A 22,569-nucleotide genomic window follows, 5' to 3' on the forward strand; every position below is an offset into this window, starting at 1 on the left:
TGTGCTTTTCACCATCATTTTTACGACCAACTTTCTGGATCACGACGTCCAACGGCGCGACACTCCGACTTTTGCGACGTTGTTTGTGGCCACTTTGGAACCACTTCCAACGAACAGACAAGACAAGATGCAAAACGTGCCGGTCAGAGTCGCGCCGCGGGCACCGTACGGTAAGGCCGGGGGCACCTCACCTCTGCATGCGCGTCTCGAGGCACGCCGTGAGCCGGGTGGCGTCCCTGAGCTGCTGCAGGAGCTGCTGCTTCTGGTCGTGCAGGCGCAGCCGGTCGGCGATGGCCCGGTTGGAGCACTCCAGGGCGTCCCCCAGGTCCCGCTCCAGGCGCCCAATCTCCTCCCACAGGGCGTCCGAATCGCACCGCCCCACCCGGCCGCGCAGCTCGTGCAGCAGCTGCTCTTTCTCCCGGACCAGCAGCAGCCTGAGGAGGGGGACGGCAGAATGACGCGCTGGAAAGGTCTACCTTAGAGTAACCGTGCGTGCTCCGCTCGCAGAGCAGAGTGTCGCAACTATCTCAAACTTGGGACTCCGAGTATTGCGGAAGCGATTGTCGCTCTTGCAGAAGACGCGACGGGTGCGACGACATAACGAGGCAATTCACCACACATGCTGCGCATGCGCCGTAGTGCGTCTCCCACGTTCCTCTGAAGCACGCGTGCCAATGTGTCGTCAGTCGTTGCATTGTCTGCTTGTTCACGGCCGCCTTGAAACCGCGTTCGCGTTGCAAAATAATTAAATTACAGATAGATCTGAGAGGCATGCACAAAGTCCGAAGGTTCAAGAAGTTTCCCGCTCGTCATACAAGATCTACATTCTGCGAACGCAGAGCAAACAATATGCCCCGCCCCAAATCAGGTGCTCTACGAAGCCGTTTTCCCGCAAGCGCCTTGGCATATTTAGCACAGGTGACCCCTTCTCCAGATGATGGCAAAGAGAAAAGCTAGTGTGCACACAAGAACTGCACACACTTTCTCGTGTGACCTGACATACCTCGGAGGCTAGGTGCCCGGTTCCACATTGAAGGAGATAAAATTTTCATTTATGCTTCAGATTCAAATACAGTCGAACCTCGATATAACAAACTTCAATGTAACGAAATCCTTGATTTAACGAAGTATTTTATTTTTCATAATTTTTTGCCCATAGACCCCATGTATTTTTAGTCTCTATATAACGAAGTCCATTTTGCTGCTATTTCAATATAACGAAGTGCCATTGCCATAGAAGGCAATAAATGAATAAACTCTAAAAAACAACTTCGCAAAAAAAAATTGTGGTTAAAAAAAAAAAAAATTATGCACAAACGCGAGCGCTTTGATAGGTTACTTCACGGGGACAGGCCTTCCAACGTTCCTAGGCTGCCCGAGGATGCGGCGCCGGTAGCGCCGGCGAGGCATGCGGCAAAGCGGATTCCGCGGGGCTGGCCAGAAAATGCCGAGCAAAAAGTTTATACGGCATAACAGCATCACCACTGACATTCACTGATCATTAGTCCACTGTACCGCGGGTAGCGGAGGAGCGACGTGATGGCGCGACGGCTCTGGCGCGACCGCACGGGCAGTGCCATCTAGGAGAAGACTGAGAAGACCGATTATCGTCTTGCGACCGTGATGTAAAGCAAAGGCGCAAGCACACTGTGGGCGCAAGGGGGCAAGTAAACTGTGCGGGCAAGAGTGCTGTGTAGGTTGGAAACATTGGCACCGCCTAAACTAAACAGCTTTATTTTTCAACCGGGCGGTTCATTCACGTGCTTGCTGGCATAAGGAAACGTAAAGTTCTTTTTTTGGATGAGAAAGCAAACGTTTTGGACGCCATCCTGAAGAAAGTGCTGAGATCACGAGCACTCGGGAAGTGCTCGACGCAATGGACGTACTGAGGAGTTGCTGAGGAGGTACACGGCGTCGCATAGGCAGCAAGATGCCGTGCAAGCGCTCTGGGCACTCGAACGCCGTATGACGCCGCTGCTACTGTCGGACAAGGCGCAAGCAAAACTCGCGGACTACTTTGCCCCAAAATAGATGTCATTTTCGGTGAGTTTTCATACCCGTAAAATGTTTCGGATTTTTTTTTTTGCATGCTAAAGCCAAATTTCGATTTAGCGAAATTTCAATGTAACGAAGTAAATTGCGAATTTTACCGACTTCGTTACATCGAGGTTTAACTGTACAAATTTATCATTTTCAAGAAAATTAAATAATATGCACAAAGACTGCTTCGGACCCGCAGCCACGGCGACTAGTGCCAGGCCCAATCACAAAATAAGTTTTAGAATGCGGCAACAACCGTCAAAGCTGCAACACAAAAAAAAGATGCTAGATTTCGTTACGGGATGACATGCATTTAATACACTTGCGACTAAAAACAAAAATGCATTTAATGTTGTCAAGAAGTCAGAGTACTGCCTCACATCCGTTGTTGTTGCATTCCAAATTAATGCACCATTAAATTCATTGAGTCATTGACCGCAAGTATTTTTACACAATGGTAAATTAAAATTTGTGCGATAAACATATCGCAACTTATATAAATTATGTAAGGCAAATATAAGTTCTTATAGCGCACGTATATTAAAAACATTCATTCCTTTTTTTTCCTAGGGTCAGCATTTGCGCATTCAGACGCATGAGATCGGCCTATCCCCATTGTTCCGTGGGCCTCGTCGCAGCTTACCTGTCCTGATCGGACTCCGCCTGGCCGGGAGAGAGGCGGTCCTCGAGGTCGGCCAGTTCCCTCTGGATCCGCTGGACTTCCCTCCGGGCCTCGTCGTAGCTGAGCCGGGTTCGCGCGAGCTCGGCCAGGCGGGCGCCGAGGGGCGCCAACTCCCCGGACAGGTCCGTTTGAGAGGCCGTGCTGGGGCGCTCTCGCGGCAGTGGCTCGGGCGATCCCCGCGTCAGCTCCTCCTTCAGCCGCCACAGTTTCTGGGGGCACACAGAACAACATTGACGCCGTGCGCACTCGGGAATGATTTGGAAGCAACACTTCACCTAAAGGCCCGTTCACACACTCGCGATTTCTCGGGACCGTGTGCCTTGAAAGCTCTTCTCTTACGACGAGAAAGCAGGCTGGAGCCATCTGTTGGGTGACAGTGGAAACTTGTCGGTTCTGTCTATTTTCCATTTTTTCCGCACATCATTCTTTCTTTTTTACTGGAAAAAAAACTTCCGTAAAGGTTATAAACAACAACCTTTTGTAGGCAGTACATACATCTGACCTCGCAAATATTGTAATACCTTTGCTCTAGTGAAATGCATTTCCAGGGTCACCGCATAGGTGGCACCACCATCTTTAGAGAACCTAGATTAAAGGGAGGGTCCATCTCAACCCTTAGGGAGAGTTTGCGATTTAACAACGGACACCCTCTGTGGAGAGTGATAGCGAGTGTGCATCCGCCGCGTTGTCGCGTGACGAGGGGGAAAGCGGGCGGAAAGGCGGAGACGTTTGCGGACGATCTACGCTTTGGCACATCCTCCCAGCTCCTACTGCAAACGTAGCCCATGACCCACATGACCCCATTCGAGCAATTGGACACCCTCTGTAATACAGGCTCTCTAGGGTCCTCTCTCTGCAAGAGATTTCGAGAGGTCTTAAGGCACTCGGTCTTGAGGAGTCGCAAGCGTGCGAACGGACCTTTAGCCTTTTCCTCGTTAGATTTGGCTTTTTCTGCTCGTCTAGCGGGGAAAAAATTCGATCTAGTTGCCATGGTCGCCGACATGGTGAGAACAGAGGAGCTTCAGCTGTCTTGTCTTTGACGCGAGTTCCCTACCTTCGACAACGTGCCACGCGCTCCTACTCTAAAAAACCTGGCAGCGACTTTCAACTCCAAAGTACTATAATGCATGAAATGCAGTATTTTCCTGCCAAATTCAGCGGCAGAACTGAATTAGTGCGTAGGTCACGAAAACCGGGTCACGCGACGTAAATTTTTTTTGCTAAATTTAGCGGGGAAAGTGAATAGGTGTACAGGTCACGTGACTAATTTCTCCACCAACGTTGGCGGGGAAATTCAATTGGTGTATAGACGAAGCGACGTCGGGTCACGTGAGATCAACGGTGTGTGACCTAAACACCAATTCAGTTACCTCCCTAAGTTTAGCAGGAAATGCGCAGAGGGACAAATTTTTTGGGACTGGAGCGGTGGGGGGGGGGGGGGGAGCCGCGCCTCGGAGGGTGGGATTCGAGCACCCCCCAAACCGCAGACTCAGCACCGTAATTGCCTTGAAGTAGAGCGTGAGTATCCAACTGGGTCCCTCGGGGGGCTCCCAAGGGTACCCGCAGGGGCTCTCCGAACTCCTGCATTTCCTTGGCTGCAACTGCTTCGAAATAGACCGACTTTCCGGTTTCGGCACTACTGGAGCCCATCGAAGTTGCTCAGCGACGTATATCAATGTGGCAAACACTCTCTTGCGTGTGTGTTACTATTTACGAGGCCCGTAGGCTCCGGTATTGCTGCGCCCATTCCGAGACCGGAGGAGTTCCTCAGCTGCCCCTGAGGCAGATACTCGAGATCAAAAAGTTTAGGAAAAAAATGAAGTAGAGCAACCCGACCGGGTAAAGACGGGCGCAGAACGCGGTAAACCTTGGCCACCGACATCGACGATCCCAAGAGAAAGAACGAGAAACACAGCGACAGAAGAGCGGGGAAAGAAAGCAGACGAAAGGTTAGGCCTGTTCATTTTGCCGCGAAGAAAGCTAGAAAAGAACAGGCTACAAACCGTACAGGTGATGTTTTGCTGCTTTGCGCATATTAAGGCGTCTTTCTCTCTAGATTATGATGTTAACTTTAAGGAGCAATCAGTGATACTACCGGCAGAACGAGATTGGTTCACATCAAGCAAAGTGGAGAAGCCAAAGTTCGGATGGAGCAAGCGTAGCCTCCGTCGCCACTGCAGTGGGCCCTGTGGCGCAGCCTTCGGAGCGCTCACCTGCAGGAGGTCGGCCCTCTCGCGGTGGCCCTTGCCCAGGGAGCGCTGGACGTTGCACAACTCCTCAAGCACCGCCTTGGCCTGGTCCAGGCTGTAGCCGGACGGCAGCTCGCAGAACTGTTGCTCCACCCTCCGGAGCGCCTCCAGGCCCTGCTCCCGCTGGTGCACCTCAGAGCGTACCTGCAAAGACGCCGCTCCATCACCGCTCGGGCTCGCTACAGTCGTGCCACGCAAAGACCACAGTCGACAAGCCGGCACTCGACAGATCATTCGCGCTGCTTGACCGCTTGCTTGTCGTAAGCCCAAACTTATATCGAAAGTACCAGCCGATGCTCTGTATGTTCCCAGCTACTCTGGCCAGTCCAGTCGATCACGAAACGAAGACTGCAATCTAAAGAATGCTGCCTCCGCGCATAAAAAAAATACGTAGGGCGAAGGTTCATCAATGTTGCGTCCAGCGGGATTTTGAGGCAAAAGTATGTCGCGTGAAACCACCCTATACGAGGCTCGAATTTTCTCATGATTATTCCACTCTAAGCCGCGTAAAAAACAGTTGATGGAATGGCCCGGAGTTGTGTTATCGAAACTGCAACTCCACAATTAATGACCTTTGGGCGGGCAAAGAAGGTGCCGTTTAACCGAATACAATCAGCTAACTTGCAAACCGAGCTTCAAAGCTCAAACTAGAACATGTACGTAGGGTTCCGCATTTCCGGGGTCTATTTTCCTTCGAAGTCGGGGCTGTTTTTCCCTTTTCTCGCATATTCGACGTCTTTCGGTCTCAATTTTTGTTATTCGAGAAGAAAAATTTGGCATTTATTAGGGTTCACGTCGAAGAAAATGGCACATGGGCGTGGAGCTCCCCGACCTCCAAGGAATGTACACGTGACTCGAACACTCAGGAAACCTCCCGGCACCGACAAGAGAAGGAAGTGGAGCAAGGGGCGCTGTTCGCCGGGAAAGAGTTAGCCCTGCGGACAGCTTAATGCGGGTCGTGTTTCCAACCGACGCAAATAAAACCCGTAGAAAGAGATTTTTGTCCGCGAAGCTTGGGTTTGTCTTGTTTCCAGGAAGGCACCAAATCGGTGGTTCGTTGGCTTTCCCTGGCATCCATAAAACCGGATCGGGGTTTACTTTTACACAATTTATCAGCATGCGTCAAAAACGCGAAACTCTGAACATAAAGCACTCCGAAAAAAGTGGGTCGCAATGAAGCAGAGTCGCAAACGCCGGCACGGCGTTGGCGTCCCGTCGCCCGTCCTACCTGGTCAAGCTCCCGCCGCAGCCTCGCCACCCTGTGCTTGGCCCTGCCGACGTCGGACCGTAGTAGGTCGGGGTCCAGGGAGCTGGCCCTGGAGGCCACCGACACCGTAGAAGAAGAGAGCGACACGGCCGAGCTGGCCGCCCGCAGGGAGAGCCCCGCCAGCGTGCCGGAGAGCTGGGCAAAGTCATCCTGGGCCAGCGTCAGCCGCTGGTTCTTCACGTCAACCATCTCTCGTTTGGCCTGCAATGAAAACGACGGAAAAATGGGTGATTTCAATCGGCTTCAGGAAGCGATTGGGTTATTATTGTATTTACTCGATTCTAGTGCGACCATGCATGTAATGCAATGGGTGACTATGCTATTGCTTTGTGGGATAAAATAAAACCAACATTCCAATGCAAGGCTAATATTAGAGCACTTCTAGAGTACTTGACATGGTTCGGTTAGAATGCTTGACAGAAACGAAAGCAATGAAAGTTTCGAAACAAGACAAAATGTTAAAACCAAATTGTTAAAATAAAAAAATTAAAAAATTGGGTTAATTGAGTTATTTTAAAGTCAGCTATGGAGGTTAGCACCGAGAGAATCACACAAACAGTCGGTTTTGATGGCTTTGGATCTGGATTGAATGTTGTCAGCGTAAGGATGGAAAACTGCAGGAACTCATAAGGTCGCACTTCTTTTAAAATGGCGGCACTGGTCAGGTTAATTTGTTCTGGGTTTTGGGGAAAATTTGCGTTGCATTTAGGTAAATACAGTGCTTAGTTGCTTACGGAGATCACTTGTGCTCAAGTGAGTACCCAAAATGTACGAGCAAACAGATGCCCGTGGCTTTGGTTGCATTGCCGCACAAAACTGTCCCCAAGTATGAATCACCCTTTCCACCACTATTGGGGCTAAAAACAAGACCTGTATACATTAATCAATTTCTCTTATTGTGAACAAAAATAAAAATAAATGAAATATGGTTGTGTAAAGAAACAAAAACAAAGTCAGAAATTAAAACCCTAATCTATCAATGTTTTTTTTTTTTTTTAATCTGAAAATAGACATACAGGATAACAGGATCAATAATGATAGTTACTTAGCCTAATAAAACAATTTACTTCAGCACTGAAGTACTAAAGTAACATAAAATAAGGGAGTGCAATAGTCGCCCTGAAAATGCTGTAACTCAGATCCACCATTGTTTAAACTCAGTTGTGAAGAGCTTATTTGTTAACTCGATATTTCCTCTATGACTTCTGTATTTCGAATAATTGCTTTTGCTGAGCTTGTTGATGCACCAAGTTGTGAAAAAAGTATATATTTACTTTAAGTGTTTCATATTTCGTATCATTTAACATTGTTATATTTCTAGCATTGACAGTTTCTTTGCTACCATTATTGTGTATAAGTAAATACATATTGTGACCAATGACAATTGATGAGGCAAAGAAATTTGAAGCAAACTAAATGTTTCATGGGGCGAACTTGTGCCCAAAACAAAATAGAAAAAGCTGGCGTCGCAGGCATCGATGGCGGCGAAACAGCAGAATCGAACGCTGGGGCGAGACTGACTTTGGCTCACCACGCGAAGCCCCTTATGTACACGCGTGGGCTTCTGGAATAATCGACATAGAAGGTTTGACGCGTAAAGCATTCTGGAACATTCGGACTTAGAATAAACAACAATTTTCTCTAATTCATCAGAACGCGACATTTACAGAAAAACACAAAAAGGGGTGTCCGCTCCCAGGCATCGAACCTCGAGCTCTATGCGTAGAAGCCAAGGACGATAACCATTCGGCCATGGGAGCACTTGCTCGCAGACGCGCGTGGCAATACCACATCTGTCACTAGTTTGTTTAGATAAATGTGTACATATCATGACTTCAACTTTCTTGCTTTCACCCTCATGTAACATATCGCTAGATGCCCTTGAGGTAAAATAAATTAAATGAAACAGTAAGTCATCTTTGAGCTAATCACTCGAAAGAACCCTTCGCTAAATGATTACAACACCGAGAGAGCACTGGCTTTGTAGGTCTATGTGCAGCAAGTGCTCGCATCTGCCACGGTATTCTTTGTTTTAAAGGCCCGACGTACACTTTGCACTTTCCACTTTTCCCCACCTTCTCCTTTCCCATATCCTCTCCACCTTTCAACTTGCCCCAACACAGTTCCCCTCGCACTGTAGGGGAAGAGGGCTCTAACAAGATTAAGACTTCGGCCTTTAAAGGGACAATGAAGGCAATTTCGGACATCTTTTTGGCGATTGAACTGGGTTCCAGGCACGTCTCGGGACACGTTGTCCGAATTTCAGCCGAAACCGGCGCTTGTGTGCCGCGCAAATCAATTAAACAGTCACGGTAATGATCGTACCGGGATCAACTGAGGCGACGCCCCGAGAGTTGCGGGAGAAACCGGGAGAAGCGGAGCTCACGGGACCGATGCTTGGCCAAGAAGCGCGACGTCACAAGAGACGCGTCAGCGATTGGTCGAAACGAGAAACGTGCCCTCGGTCACGTTTTGGTTCGCGATTTTTAGAAATACTGTTCTCATTTTTGCTTCAATAACCATTAAAAGTATAAATCGAACCGGAAATGATTACTGAACCGTAAATAAAGCCGCATAATTGTTTTTTTTCTTTGCTACGCGGGACGCGAAACGGCCAACGAGCAACGGAGCAACTATGGGCACTTCGGCATGCGGGCCGCTCGTTACCGGCTGGGCGGTCTCCCTCGGGCACGGTGTAGGAGGTGATGGCGGAGGCCGCCGCACACGTACTCCCGTTCCGTTTGTGTTGGGTCGCTGAATGGACGCTTGAACTCGCTCGCGAGAGCGGCGTTGCCGTCCATGTTGACAGATTCGACGAAACGACCGCGCCACCGCACTGCTATAACCCACCGCGGTAACCAGAGTCTCGATCTCCTAAATACTACCGATACCGACTATTCACACTTGACGTCACTCCCTACGTCACCTCCGTTTTCTGAGGCCCAGAAACGAGAATGGAGATTGTTCAGTTTCGGTTTCTTTACTTCTTTCGTAGGCACAGAAATACGCGTCACAAATGTCTACAAAAAATTGGGCAGCATGCTATGTTCCCAAGAAGCCTAAAAACACCATTTAAAAAAATTAAATAAAATCGTCTTCATTGTCTCTTTAAGCAGAAATCTAAAATGAATGACACTTCGCACGCGTGTCTGCCTTCACCTCGTCTCAGCCATTCACTTCGACTTTCTCCTAAGGAAAGGCCAAGCACCTGGCATCTCAATCGTTTGGTCGAGGGCCAACCATTTTCGGCCTCGAGCAATCTGACCGGGCGTTTCCCAATCAATCGTAACTACGTCAATCAGTTTCTTCTCTCACTTCGGTGACATGTACGGCCGGCTTGAGACAACGACAGCGTTCTTACCGCGAGGTCGTCCTGGGCCGTGAGCAGGTACTCCTTCAGCATGGCCTCCTGCAGCTGCCGCCATTGCTGCCGGGGGTCTTCGATCTGGTTCGTTTCTGGAGGAACGACGGCAGACCCCCCGTCAGGACTGACCGGTCCGCAAACCCTGGGCTGCTTGCGCCCAGGGTTTGCACCACAAGCGCCGCCAACGCGCCGCAAGCGCTCTGCCCGACTGCTTGCGGCGCATTAATATTTAATACGTCCCGGCGTATACCGTCGACAGACAGCACTCTCGCAGCGAGCTCAAAAAACCACTCCATCCTTCGAGACTTCCGGCTCTGGAGCGGGAAGCTTCACTAGAGCGAAAGTTTTGAGGTATTAACGAGATCAAAATGTACTGGGTGTCCTCAAAAATTCTATGTTTTTTTTTTTTTATTGCAAAAATGAACTATGCATTGCCAAACACCCATTTTAAGGCCAAAGGTAGTACTAGTGGTCAAAACCAGATGCCAAAGTTACAGCACTAACCGTTACTTTATTCTAAAGTTTTTAGTGATTTTCTGAAATTTTAATGGGAAAATGGCGGCCGACAGAGCAGTTGTATACACGGAGCTCCATGGCGCCAGTTACCAAAAACGGGCAAAAACGGGCCCCATTTTCCTATTGAAATTTTCAGAAAATCGCTTAAAACTTTTGATTAAGAACGGTTCGTGGCGAAACTTTGGCATCTGGTTCAAACCGCTAGCGCCACGTTTAAGCGAAGAATAAGCATTCAACGATGCCTAGTTCATTTCTGCAATGAAAAAAGCACCAAATTTGTTTGGGGGGTGGGTGTACATATATTGTTTATGAAAAATGGTAATTTATAACATTGTCAAAATCTTTTCAAAGCCAAGAATGATGCATGAAGAAAAATAGGAAGTATACGAAATCACCAAGAGTTCAATCATCGTAAGAAACTTTAAAAGGTTCTAAGGCGAATGGCTGTAAGCAGTCCATGGACAGCGGCCATTAATAGGGTTCTGTATTTTCTAGGTTTGTTTCACCCAAATTTGGGGAACTTTTTTTTTCCCGTTGTGGATTTTGTGTAATTTTTAATGTCTATTTTTCCTCTTTAACAAAACAAAACGGCGTTTGTTGGGGCAAACAAAATGTCGTTTGTCGGGGCTTATCTCAAAGAAAATGGGAGACATAGGCACGCAATTCCCCAGCCCCTCAGGGAATATTATTGTGACCAAAATAGTCTAAAAACATACCGGTACCGATACAAGAGAGAAACTAGACGTAGGGTGTGGTTCCTGAAGAAAGCAGCAGCAGCGCAGACAGCTGGGATTGTGTTTCGAGTGAAGACAAAGTAAACCTCTAGATAAAGGTTTTTCAATTCCTGTGAATTTAAGGTTTTTCCGATTGATGGACAGCTCCAGTTCAGGGTTTTTCGGTGTTTCCCGATTTCGATCAAACCGGGACTAAGTTACTTTGGGAGATTTATCGCTGATATATACCGAAAACAGAACTATAGACTGAGTTAAGAGCCATCAGGTTCAATGACAAGCCGGTTAGAAACCCTGTGGTACATTACGCAGAGGCTTCTCTTGCATGCGCGTCAGAGCGACATATTACACGATTTCTCACTGGCTCGTAGCTCTGACTCTAGTCAGCGGTAGGGCGAGAAGTGTAGGCGCCCGAGGTGGTTCAATGTCAAGAACAGAAAACAAATCTGGGAATGTCGGGCACTCACTGTTCGTGTGGTCTACGTAGAACACGCCGACCTGTTGATCGTAGCATTCCTCCCAGCCAAAGGGAAGTTCGTTGCCTATGCAGTCGGCAAACGACTGGGGCTTTGTTAACCTGCGAGACAAAATGGCCCCAGACTTGCACAAACACCGTGAACGACCGACGCAATGTCGGCAGTCGGACCTGAGCCCGCAGCCTCCTGGGTCTATCGAGAATGAGACCACCCATAGGTCAGGAAAGACTGCGAGCATACTTCAGCCACTCATTGTTCTCAAGGGTGTTGCATTACAATGTACAGGGGGTACTAGAAAAGATTAGACCAAACAAGCAACACGTTGCGCTGCAGTCATGCCGACGCAACGATTGAGATCGCTTGGTGTGTGCCATATTTGGAACACGGGGAATGGGGGATCGGTGGCCGAGTGGGCGAGCGCACATCAGCTCGGAGCACGTAAGGCGAAAGCTAGTGCTGCAAAACCCAGACACCTGTTTCCGTGGCCTAGTGCCCACAGGGTGGCTAATCAGCCGCCTTGCCCCAGAAGAGGTCAAATGGTTGCTTCTCCACAAGGCAGATCGGGAGATCTAAGTACAGTAAACTTTCGCTAACTCAAAGTCATAAAAACTAGACACAAATTCGAGATAAGCGGAATTTCGAGATAAGCGAGTTTTGAGACAATCCACTGATCACGCATTGTGCAAATGGAACCCTTCCAACAACTGCGTCAATTGACTCGACATTCATACTTCAGACGACGCCTCGGGGGGAACAAAACGACCCTAAGAAAATGATCAGCAAGCACTCAACAAACTCAGGATTTGAAAGCAGGGGGAATTGGTGGCCGAGTGGGCTAGCGCACACCAGCTCGGAGCAGTTGGAGCGAAAGCTCATGCTGCAGAACCCAGGGATCCTGGGTTCGATCCCCACCCCTGTTTGTTTCGATCTGAGTGAGCATTATGCCAGCTTCAGTCCTGTATCCCTACTGTGTGGTGCACGTTAAAGACCCCAGGCTAGCGGTTGTACTGCACTGACTAAATTTCTCATCTACAGCTGAGACACCAGACGCCCTTTGGAGTAGACTAACTTCTGGTTGTATAAACATACACACAACATTATCATTATTAACATGGGGCACATTTTGCTTGCTCGCTGAGAGCAGCGATATCACCTTTTTTATTTACTGCTTTACCATCGTAAAATAGTTTTATGACGCTGAACTGGCAGTAACCATCAGAGAGAGTAGCAATGTAGCAAAAAAAATTATTTGAAAAAGATAACTATCAGTTGAAGCACGCCCAAGGTTGAAAAGTTGGAAAGCCCCGACCTGTCTTGATCTCGGTGTATCCGCGATGATGCAGCGCCCAACGCGGAGATTTCACCGTTCCGGCCGTCGATCACTAGGGCTAATGTTTTTTTGTGCCAATTGTACCTTACTGGGTGTAGTTCAATGAGAATCTCATTCTTAATGTTGCTGTAGAAAATGCATGATCCCAGTGCTTCAGTCTAGGTACATGTACCTTTTTCTAATAGACAGGAAGCACACACGGAAACTGCACAACATCATATCTTTCAGAATTTCAACGAAGGTGTGCAGCATACTTTTTGAGGCGAACGCGTTGGTACAGCGTAAAAACTTAAGAAGTATTAGCTGCAGACAACGAGATAACCCGTCATGACGTTTTCTGATGGATAAAGAGCAATTCCGCGAAGCTTCTTTGGGGAGAAATGTTGATTTGCAAAACTTTCTGGCACTTCAAGCATACCCTGACACATTTCTAGCTGGTTTCGGTTTTAATCAACGCAATCTAGCGCAATCTTAGCCATTGGAAAGTTACGCTGCGCTTTAAAAGTGGCTACCTTCTCATGTTTAGCCCCACATAATGATGCCATTTTTCCCCTTGACTCTGAGTCAAGTGACAGTGAATGGCTCTAGTCAAACGACATGGAAGACGACACCGATGGCAACCAAGTGCCACAGTGAGCAACTTGTGCTGTGCAACCAATGCCTAAAAGCAAACCTCAAAACTCTTACAAATCGTAGGCACTGTCCTACAGCATGAAATTGAAGTTTCCCATATTTTGTTATGTATATACACCTTATATATATTTTCATAAAACTTTTCTCAACAAATTATGGTGCTCGTACCGCAGGGCCACAAAAGAAGTTAAAATATCGGTCACCAACACTCTTTCTAGATAGAAAAAAAAAAATGCATGGAAAAGATTTATGGTTCCTAAGAATTCCACAATTTTTTAAACATTTTTGGTGAAACCAACTGGTTGCTAAGAGATTGAACGCTGGAGTCCACCGAATACATTGCCACATAAATTGGTGCATGGTTCTGGCTGTAAACCTCTAATTAGGTGCCCTTTTAAATTCAATGGCTAAAAATTAGGGCTGGGCAACTGATCGATTAATTTATCGATTAGTTGAATAATGCTTTAATCGCAATTCATATTTTTAACCAGTTAATAGGTAACATTTTGGCGAAGCAAAAAACATAAAAATTATGTGCTTTCACCACGTAGACATAGATGGGTACACCTATTTGAAGGGCAAACTTAAGGTGAAATGTTAACCTAAAGTAAACTCTAAGAGCGAGATTCGTAACTCCAGAGAAAAGCAGAAGTTTGCACGTGTCCCGGCCACTTCAACGCAGTGCGAATGCCCGTTTAGGGCAGCAGAGACTACTGTGAACAATTAAAGAGGCCGCACTGGCCGGAGAATTCCAAAGAGCCTCTTTGCCTCATGCAGCTGAAGTAATAATATCCGAGTTTGAGAGTCTTTGAACCTGTTCTAAACTATGTTTCGAAGTTGATTCCTGAAGTAATAAAATCTGAGTTTAAGTGTCTTTGAACTGTTCTAAACTATGTATCAAAGTTGATTCCTAATCTAAATTGTATATTGTGCCGTTTATCACACATCCACAAACCCCCTCTCTTCCCCCCATCCCTCCCAAAAAAGAAAACAAAAAAACAAATGTAATTTTGACTTTCTTAAAAAAAATATCCATGGAAATGAATGAGACCAGTTATTAGTAGATTAATTATTCTATTAAAGGGTGGTGATTAATCGGGTTAAAATTTTTAATCCACACCCTGCCCTACTAAAAATTTTGTTGCACCAAATTTTGTTTAATGCCATACCTACTGATTCAACATTGACAGGCTGTTTACAAAGTGGCTTTAAAAAACCAACTATTCTTGCAGCCTCAACTAAGACAGGCAATTAGACATAAAATACAACCCAACTTTAAAAATACTATGACTGTACGAGAGGACTCTCGAGGAATGATGTGCAAGTCTTGGAACAAACATACTCAGCTTGTCAATGAGCAAATTAATTAGAGTGATTTTCATTCTTATCATCACCTTGTATACTATCCGTTTTTAAAGGATTGGACAAGGACCTAGTGAGTCAATAAAACTTTGGTTTGGTCTAGTTGGTGCATGGTAGGCATAAGGTTTAAAAGCGCAAACAGACAGGGACGGCTAGGGAATGCAGGGTTCCCTTCATGGCTGATTTCTAGTGTCTGTGAAAGTCTACTTCAAAAAATCAAACAGAAGCATCAACAGAATCGTAGTATCACAAAAAAATATAAAAAAACAGTACATGTCATTCCGTACATGCACAGAGTTTCACACAACATAAAAAAGATTGCCGGCAGATACAATGTTAACATTGTCTCTTCTGCGACCTTCAAACTCCCTAAGATATGTCCGATGATGACTAGAAAAAAGGTCTGTGCTACAAGAAGCATGTAAGCCAATATACTGACTGTGTCACTAACGTCATCTATGAAATACCACTTAGTTGCAAGAAAGTTTATATAGGACAAACAGGACACTGTTTCAATGACATGAACACAAACTATCTGTAGGCAACAATTCAGGGGTCATCTGTCTGAGCATTGAAAGCATTGTGGCTGCGAACCAATTTTAGAGTCAACAATGTTCTTGAAAAAAAAAAAAAGCGAAAGAAAAAACAGATTGGGAGATTATAGAGGCTTTCTCTATTAAAAAGAAGCATGGCAAGTGCCTCAGCACACCATCTGTTAGCCTACTAGATGAACAAGTGACTTATCTAGATTGGTCTCTGTAAAGTGCTTATTGGCTGCTGGCATTGTTTGATATGTAAATGGCAGATGAGTTGTGCATATAAGGGTTGAATGGTCTTGCAATAAAGCAGTTGAGAGTAGCGCCTGACCCTGTCGTTTGTATTCTTTCCTATCGTCCCTCTCTGTTTGCCCTTTTAAACCTTACACCGACCTAGTGAGGTTGGGAATCGTTAGTATTTCATTATTTTTAAATTATTTATTTTATACATGAAAACAAGTTGATGTTTTTTTTTTTTTTTTTTTATCTGCATGTTCCTATTGGATATAGAATATTCTGATAATAGCAACTTGTTGGTGAGCTCTGCTCCTTGTCCTTTTATTGTTGTTTCACCTTTTTTTTCTTTTTTCTTCTTTAAGCATGCATCAATTAGATAAATTCAATGCTTTATTGTCCTGTCAATGCCTTATTGTCCTCGATTCAGTATACACTTGTTACTTGATTCAGAAAAACTAAAAGACTATCTGAAAAGCTGTGCAGAATTGTTCTGTCATTGTAAGTATGCAGACACAAGAGAAAGCAGAGGTAATATATTCGCAGTCCCCCATATAACATTCAAGAACTACTTTTACGAAGTAAGCAGATTTAAATACTGGTTGGCAAAGAGTTGCACTATCCGCTTTTGTCATTGACATCGTTCATTTGCATAATCTGCACCTCCCCTTTTGGAGCTATTACATTAATAGGTGACCTTCGTAACAGACACTGTATTCTCTAAACAAGCTAAACAAGCCTTTATCAACCGCTCCAAAATGATAACAAAAAAAGACCACGCAGAAGTACAAAAAGGGCGGGCGTTCACTGGTCGACCTTAAGGCTCAAACCTCAAAGGAATGGATGGATGATTTGTTTTTTATTGGGCCAAAGTGTGCCAGTATTTGGTAAAGTAGGTGCTAAACATGAGAAACTGTTGTGGTTATTATCATAGGTTTTATATTAAGGAGGTTAGGCTGTACCTAGACATTTATCATAGCCGTTATGTTAAGAGGTTAGGCCATACCTAGACAGAAATGTCAAGAGTTGACGGCAAGAGATTAATGGGCGGTCCTAATGAAAGATATGCCGGGTGAAGAGGGATGTGGTTTCGTTTGAGTAAGTATGATAAGGTGCTCAATATGTATGGGTACTTTGGGCATGTGTAGAGTGCTCAAACGAATGTGTCAAGTGGCTGCTAATGAATGGCACATTGTGAAAACGGTAAAAATCAAGAATCCACATGCCAGGCTACAGAAAACTGCTTATTTGTTTAGATCGTTTGTGCCAAGCGGCCGTCGCGAGTGACGTAACGTATTTTCGGACCAAAGTCACACACGCGAAAGATTCTTTCAACCACGTTAACCAATACCCACACCCACCCCGTTCCCAAGATACTACCAGCCTTTGATTGCTTTCACCCTAGGTTAAAACACACAGACCTTTATTCAACTAAAATATCGCACCAGGCTCCACTGCGCGTGCGCAACACCGCCCAGTCGGCCGCCCCCTGCTTGTGTAGTAACAGACGAAAATCGTCACACACACACACAAAAAGAAAGCAAAAAAAAAAACGTGCTAAGAAAACAAAAAAAACGGAGCGGAATTTAGGGGAGGGGGAAACTCCAACAATGCGAAGGAATCTCCAGCGAGTCAAAGAGCGCATGCCTTTTTTTTTTTTTTTTTTTTCTCGCCTTTCGCAGCCCATTCGAGATACGAGAATCACTGAGCAACGGTTTTTTTTTTTTTTTTTCTTTGTTTTCTTACTATTGTGCCTTCTCCGAGCAACAGTACGCTTGGTTACGCTCGCGTCAGCCCCTCCCGCCGGGATACCGAACCACTCACACGATCCCGGTTAAACTCCTGCGTGGCAGAAAACCTACTACGAACGGAATGGACTTTAAACCCCGGGCTTGACACCAAATCTGAGCCTTGGGCACCCACTTCCGGGGTGTCTGCTTTGACTACGGCGGCCGACGCCAGGCAACGTGCCGGCATTTTTCCTCCGTGGATATTCCAAACCATCGGCGACCTTCCTCAAGCTTGACCTAGAACGGAGAACGCCGCCGACAACGTGTCATATGTTCGGCAAAAGACTCGCCCGTACCGCGCATTCCTAATACGTAGAAATATCTATACATTCTTTTAAAAAGTTAAGAAATACAACGGCTAAAAATTACGAAAGCTACGCTAAACTCAGTACTCGGTCAGGGGTGCGGTAGTAGTACAAGATAAAACTAAAATAACAGCTCCCATGAATGAATGTCGTCAAACGCCTACAGAAGGATATACTTTATATAAAAAACAATAAAACGCAAGAAACGCGAAAGAAAAGAAGAAACAAAGGAGCGCCTGGATTTCACAAACTTTGCGTACGTTTGTTGTGGAAGTGGTGAATCGCGAAAAGCATGAGGCGCGGCGTTTTTACAGTTCAACAAACCACGGCGCGGCATTCCGCAAACTAACAACAGAAGGAAAAAATAAAAAGAAGAAAAGAACATACACACGTGCGCGCGCACACACACACGCACAGACATTTACAAGGAATGCGGGATACCGCCCCCATGAACCACCCCTCAGTCCGCGTTAATGGGAATCCCAACCGTAAAAATAAAAAAAAAAAAAAAAAAATAAAAAAAAAGAAAGCGATTGCGAAAATACTGTTTGTAAAACAATTCGCGTTCCCCAAATTACTGCACCTAGGAAACATAACAAAAATCGCGTTGCTTCTTCCTTTCTTTATTGCAAAAAAAAAAAAAAAAAAAAAAAAAGGTATTCGGTGTTACACCAAAACGCTGCTGAACACGACCGATCAAACAAAAATCTATGAGGTCAAAAACGGTCCACTTTCCACCACCGCTGCTAAAATTTAAAAAAATCGAACCTCGGCCGCCACGGACGCGCTTGTTGAAACCTTCAAAACGAACCCATCGCGCCCGAGCCCGAGATATTTTCCCTGGAAAAACAGCCAGCCCTTTAAAAGAAAAAAAGGAAAACAAAGCGACCGTCCGTCCGTATGTGGCACAAGAACGCAGAGATAAAAAGAAAAAAAAAAGAGAAAAGAGAAAGAAGAAAACGTGCCAAAACAACCCCGCATATTTTCATTAGTCCTAGTTAGCGCTTTAAGTAGCCGCAGCAATCAACGAAGTCCCTCCACTCCGCCGTCCCGACTTCGGACCGCACCGACGGAGGAGAGTTTCGAGATCGCCGCGATCGCTCCGGAGCTAGGAATCCCTCGACTTCGGAACTGTCACACCGAACTCAAACCCGACGCAGACCGGCGAACCACTCGCGTGCGCGCTCCAGCAAAACCGCATCAGCGACATTCCTTTAGATGCTCTTCTTTTCTTTATTTGTTTCTTTTATACGCTCCCCCCCTCCTCTTCGGGGGACTACACAAGTTTGCAAAGTGGAGATCGGGTATGTTGTTGTTGTTTTTCGCTTAATTTCTTTCGCGTCGCACAAACGCGCACCACGCAGAGTAGGACCGATGTCCGGCAGCGAAAAGCCCTAGCACCGCGAGCTGTCGAGCGAGCGCCTCCAATTAAAAAAAAGAAAAAGCACGGAACGCTGCCGCGGCGGAGTCCTTAGCCCGAGGGGGCCTTGACGCGCATTCCTTTGGTAGCCGTACCCTGCTTACCTGTCTCTCGGATCAATCCATGTTGTCTGTTTGTTGATATGGTCGATGAAATAGACCTTGCCGTCGAAGTCGGTGCCTATGTCCCATCCGGAAGGTAGTGGGATTTCACCATTGCGTCTTTTCGGCATATTTTCGCGGACACAGAGTGAGAAAAGAAGCGAAATTCCTCGCCGCGGACCGAGCTAGAATGCTCCCCCGGCCGCCATTTTGAATAGCTCATTATCATAAGAATGACGTCGCGCCGACGTAACGACGTCACCGCGAATGGCCGCCAATCGAAACCAAAGTAACGTTGATCGAAACATCGAACCAACGGTGATCGAAACCAGGAGTCGGTGAGGTGCTCGTGTGAGGTGAAAACAGGTAAATAAGTGAATGTGCCTGGACTTTTTTGCATTTTCCGGGACATAAAAAGGGATGTGCAAACCTGAGTTACTTTTTCATACGTTTGTTTCACTAGATGACACAATAGGTGGATTAAAAAAAAAATAATAGTGAAAACCTTCAAATTGTTGAGAAGGTTTACAAATATAAATATTTTAATGACGTGATTTTTAATATATTTTGCAGATTTTAAATGTAGAAACATGCACAGAAGATGCTAAGAGTGAATGACACAGGTAACACACACTACTTTGTTTTAATATCAGTACTTACCATCATAAATACTTCACATATTGACTGTATTGTGTCTAATAATTAAATGTTAGGTTTCCTTCTTGAGTGCAAAAGAGTTTAATCGACGTAATCAACTCATCTACAGGACACCTAGGTATGATCTCTATGCACCTAGGACACCTACCAAGCCACCTAAAAAAGAGACATGGAGTTTGTAGACACGTGACCAAAGGTTGACCAATGAATTGCGGTTTAACGGACCTGAATAAGTTGACGATGCTATCGCTGTCCATGACCTGTGGAACTCGCAGCTGACGATTTTTGCCATTTTGCCGACTTCATACGAGCTGTCGGGCGATGGTCGGTGCTGTGTAGAAACTCCGGGAGCATCGGCCACGGTTCTGTCAGTTGCTTCCACGTCATGATAAGTCTGCCCTTCGATCGAACGTTTAAAATGTGACGATGCGACAAGCACAGGTTACCAGCGGTGTTTTCACTGGATTATTTCCCATAGTTTCAACGGTTTCAACCGCCGGGGACGCCACTTTGGTTACAACCTCTACGTGATAGGTATGCTGGAGAGATGTTCATAATGTATGACGAAGTTAAAATCTTATTACCTGACAATTGCTGAAGAGGTTTGTCTAACGAATATTTTGAATAACTGGTGGTTCGGGGCTACGTTGCATTTTGAAACGAAGTGCTTACGTGGTCATACATACCTTCCACGGTGTCTCTCCTGTTGTCCCGTGTGTCCGACGGTTTTATGTAAGATAGAGAATAACCACCATTTTATTGGTCCATCCAATCTGATTGTTTATAAAGGCAGCGTCTATTTTCCCGGCAGCCGGGAGAATAATTTCCCGAAATTCTACCGGAAGTCGCCTGCCATTGGCTGTCTTAAATCGTGTGACAACTGCCGCTGTTTAAAGCGCATGCTCAGAACGAGCTTACATTATTAGGCTGCTAAGACCTTCAACCTTGATAGTGTGAAATGCACATTACAAAATAATTGGAAGCTTGCCGTCAGCGTGCGCTCAGCAGTCGCACCTGTAATGCTGTTTGGTTTGGCGCTATCTAGCGACTGAAGCAAGAAACATTGGATATGCCTGGGCGTGGCGGGTGCACTGTTTAAACGTTAGCTATTACTCTGGTGGCGCCGCTTAGCCTAGTGTCTGAAGCAAGAAATACTGGGTAGGCCAGGAAGCCGTGATCGAATAACATGCCGGTACGGCGAAAGCTAGATTTGGTGCGCCAATCGGAATGTGACTATGTATCACTGGAGTGTGCTTTTACTGCAGAGAAGTATCAGGCTTTTCGCTGCATCATTCGCCAATATATGTGCAATGTGCTCGTATGCGTAGCGCATATCGAAGCTGTCTGCACGCAATGTGGTGCTTATCGTTCACCCTTTGCCAAATTACAACGAGACAGGGTATAACAGCGGGCTCTCACTTTGCTGGTGCCGCCTGGCAGTTGCCGGCGGGCTATGGGCACCAGCGAAACCTTCCTATACTGATTTATTCTCCCGGTATTTCATAGAAGCACATTTCATGAACAACTTTTTGTGGATACAAGTTTCATAGACGCATTTCGTTGACACTAACGTTTCGTCAACACCCGTTACGCGAATTGCACGCTGTACAAACATTCCGTCTCCTGTTTATCACTGGGGCGCGTGTTAGCCTTTCCGGCCTACCCGTTCACGCCACTTTGCAGTGACAGTCTGTGGCGGCTCATTACAAAAATGTTAAGCTACCTGGACCACCCATACAGACCGCTTTGCGGCGACAGTCCGGGGCGACTCATTACAGAAAAAAGCTAATCTGATACGTTGATTTGCCAACGGGAGGCGACTGCCGGTAGAATTTCAGGGAAATTATTTTCCCAGCTACTGGGAGGAAAGACATAAATACAGAAGCAGCAAAGAAAGGCCTTTGTTTTCGTACAAAAACAAACTAAAAAGACGAGACATGACCTCGCAAGTAATATATCGCTGCTGCTTTGCCGTTCAGGTACCTCCGACGTACGCTAAGAATAGGAAGGGTTTATTCTCCCGGTAGCCGGGAGAATAATTTCCTTGAAATTTTACCGGCGGTCACCTCCTATTGGCGGTGGCATACAGTTTACCGAACAATGTTTTATGAGCAGATCATTTCATCGACATGCAATGTTTCACAGCTCAGATTAGCTTCTTTTTGTTATGTTCGCTCAACACAACATTTATTACAGGTTAGGTTACAGATAACCTGCGGGCCGCCTTGGCCCGCAAAACAACTGAACTCGAACCCCATGGCCACCGCCTTTATTACCATGGCCGCTAACGCCGCCAAGCGCCCGCCGCACCCGCGGTGGCGCTACCAGTCAGACTATAACACTTTTTTTTTTGTAATGAGCTGCCGCAGGTTGTCTCCGTGAACAGGCATGAACGGGTGGGCCGGGTAGGTTAACATGCACCCTCATGATACACGTGCAACGAAATGTCCCTACAGCGTGCAATTCATGTATTGAGTGTCCATGAAACGTTAATGTGGACTAAACGTGTCCATGAAATGTGTGTCCATGAATAGTTGTCCATAGCATGTTTTGCGAAATGCCGGGACAATGAGAAAGTCAGTATTCGGAGAAATTATTCTCCCGGCTGCCGGAAGAATAAGCACTGCCTTAAGAATATCCGTCGGGTACATCCGAGGTACCTAAGAATATTGGCTGGGTAGATCCAACATACCTTTAAAAAAGTCGGCCTGTTAACATACCTTTAAGAATATTGGCTTGATACGTATGACATACTTTTAAGAAATGTTGCCTGGTGCATTTGACATACCTTTAAGAAAATTGGCTGACATACCTTTAAGAATATCGTTCGGGTATGTCCGACATACTTTTAAAAAAAATTGACCGGATACGTTTGA

At 46.1% G+C, this 22,569-nt stretch overlaps 2 protein-coding genes across 2 annotated transcripts in view; one reads left to right on the forward strand and one right to left on the reverse strand.

The window, feature by feature from the left end:
- The window catches only part of LOC8029912 (protein WWC2), a 45,467-nt gene extending 26,062 nt beyond the window's left edge, over nt 1-19,405 (reverse strand). The window contains exons 1-7 of the mRNA XM_042289832.1: nt 19,040-19,405; nt 11,317-11,426; nt 9,600-9,694; nt 6,200-6,439; nt 4,936-5,115; nt 2,684-2,931; nt 192-434 (exon numbers count right to left, since the gene is read on the reverse strand). Of these exons, the coding sequence (XP_042145766.1) occupies nt 192-434; nt 2,684-2,931; nt 4,936-5,115; nt 6,200-6,439; nt 9,600-9,694; nt 11,317-11,426; nt 19,040-19,167 (1,244 nt within the window). The 5' untranslated portion in view covers nt 19,168-19,405. The remainder of the gene's footprint in view (nt 1-191; nt 435-2,683; nt 2,932-4,935; nt 5,116-6,199; nt 6,440-9,599; nt 9,695-11,316; nt 11,427-19,039) is intronic.
- Nucleotides 19,406-19,940: 535 nt separating this feature from the next.
- The window catches only part of LOC115326884 (NF-X1-type zinc finger protein NFXL1), a 48,188-nt gene continuing 45,559 nt past the window's right edge, over nt 19,941-22,569 (forward strand). Inside the window, exon 1 of the mRNA XM_029987827.4 lies at nt 19,941-20,227. The gene's annotated coding sequence lies outside the window, so the exon portion shown is untranslated. The remainder of the gene's footprint in view (nt 20,228-22,569) is intronic.

Source organism: Ixodes scapularis, unplaced genomic scaffold (assembly GCF_016920785.2).
Source record: "Ixodes scapularis isolate PalLabHiFi unplaced genomic scaffold, ASM1692078v2 PGA_scaffold13__105_contigs__length_92229423, whole genome shotgun sequence".
NCBI lineage: Eukaryota > Metazoa > Arthropoda > Arachnida > Ixodida > Ixodidae > Ixodes > Ixodes scapularis.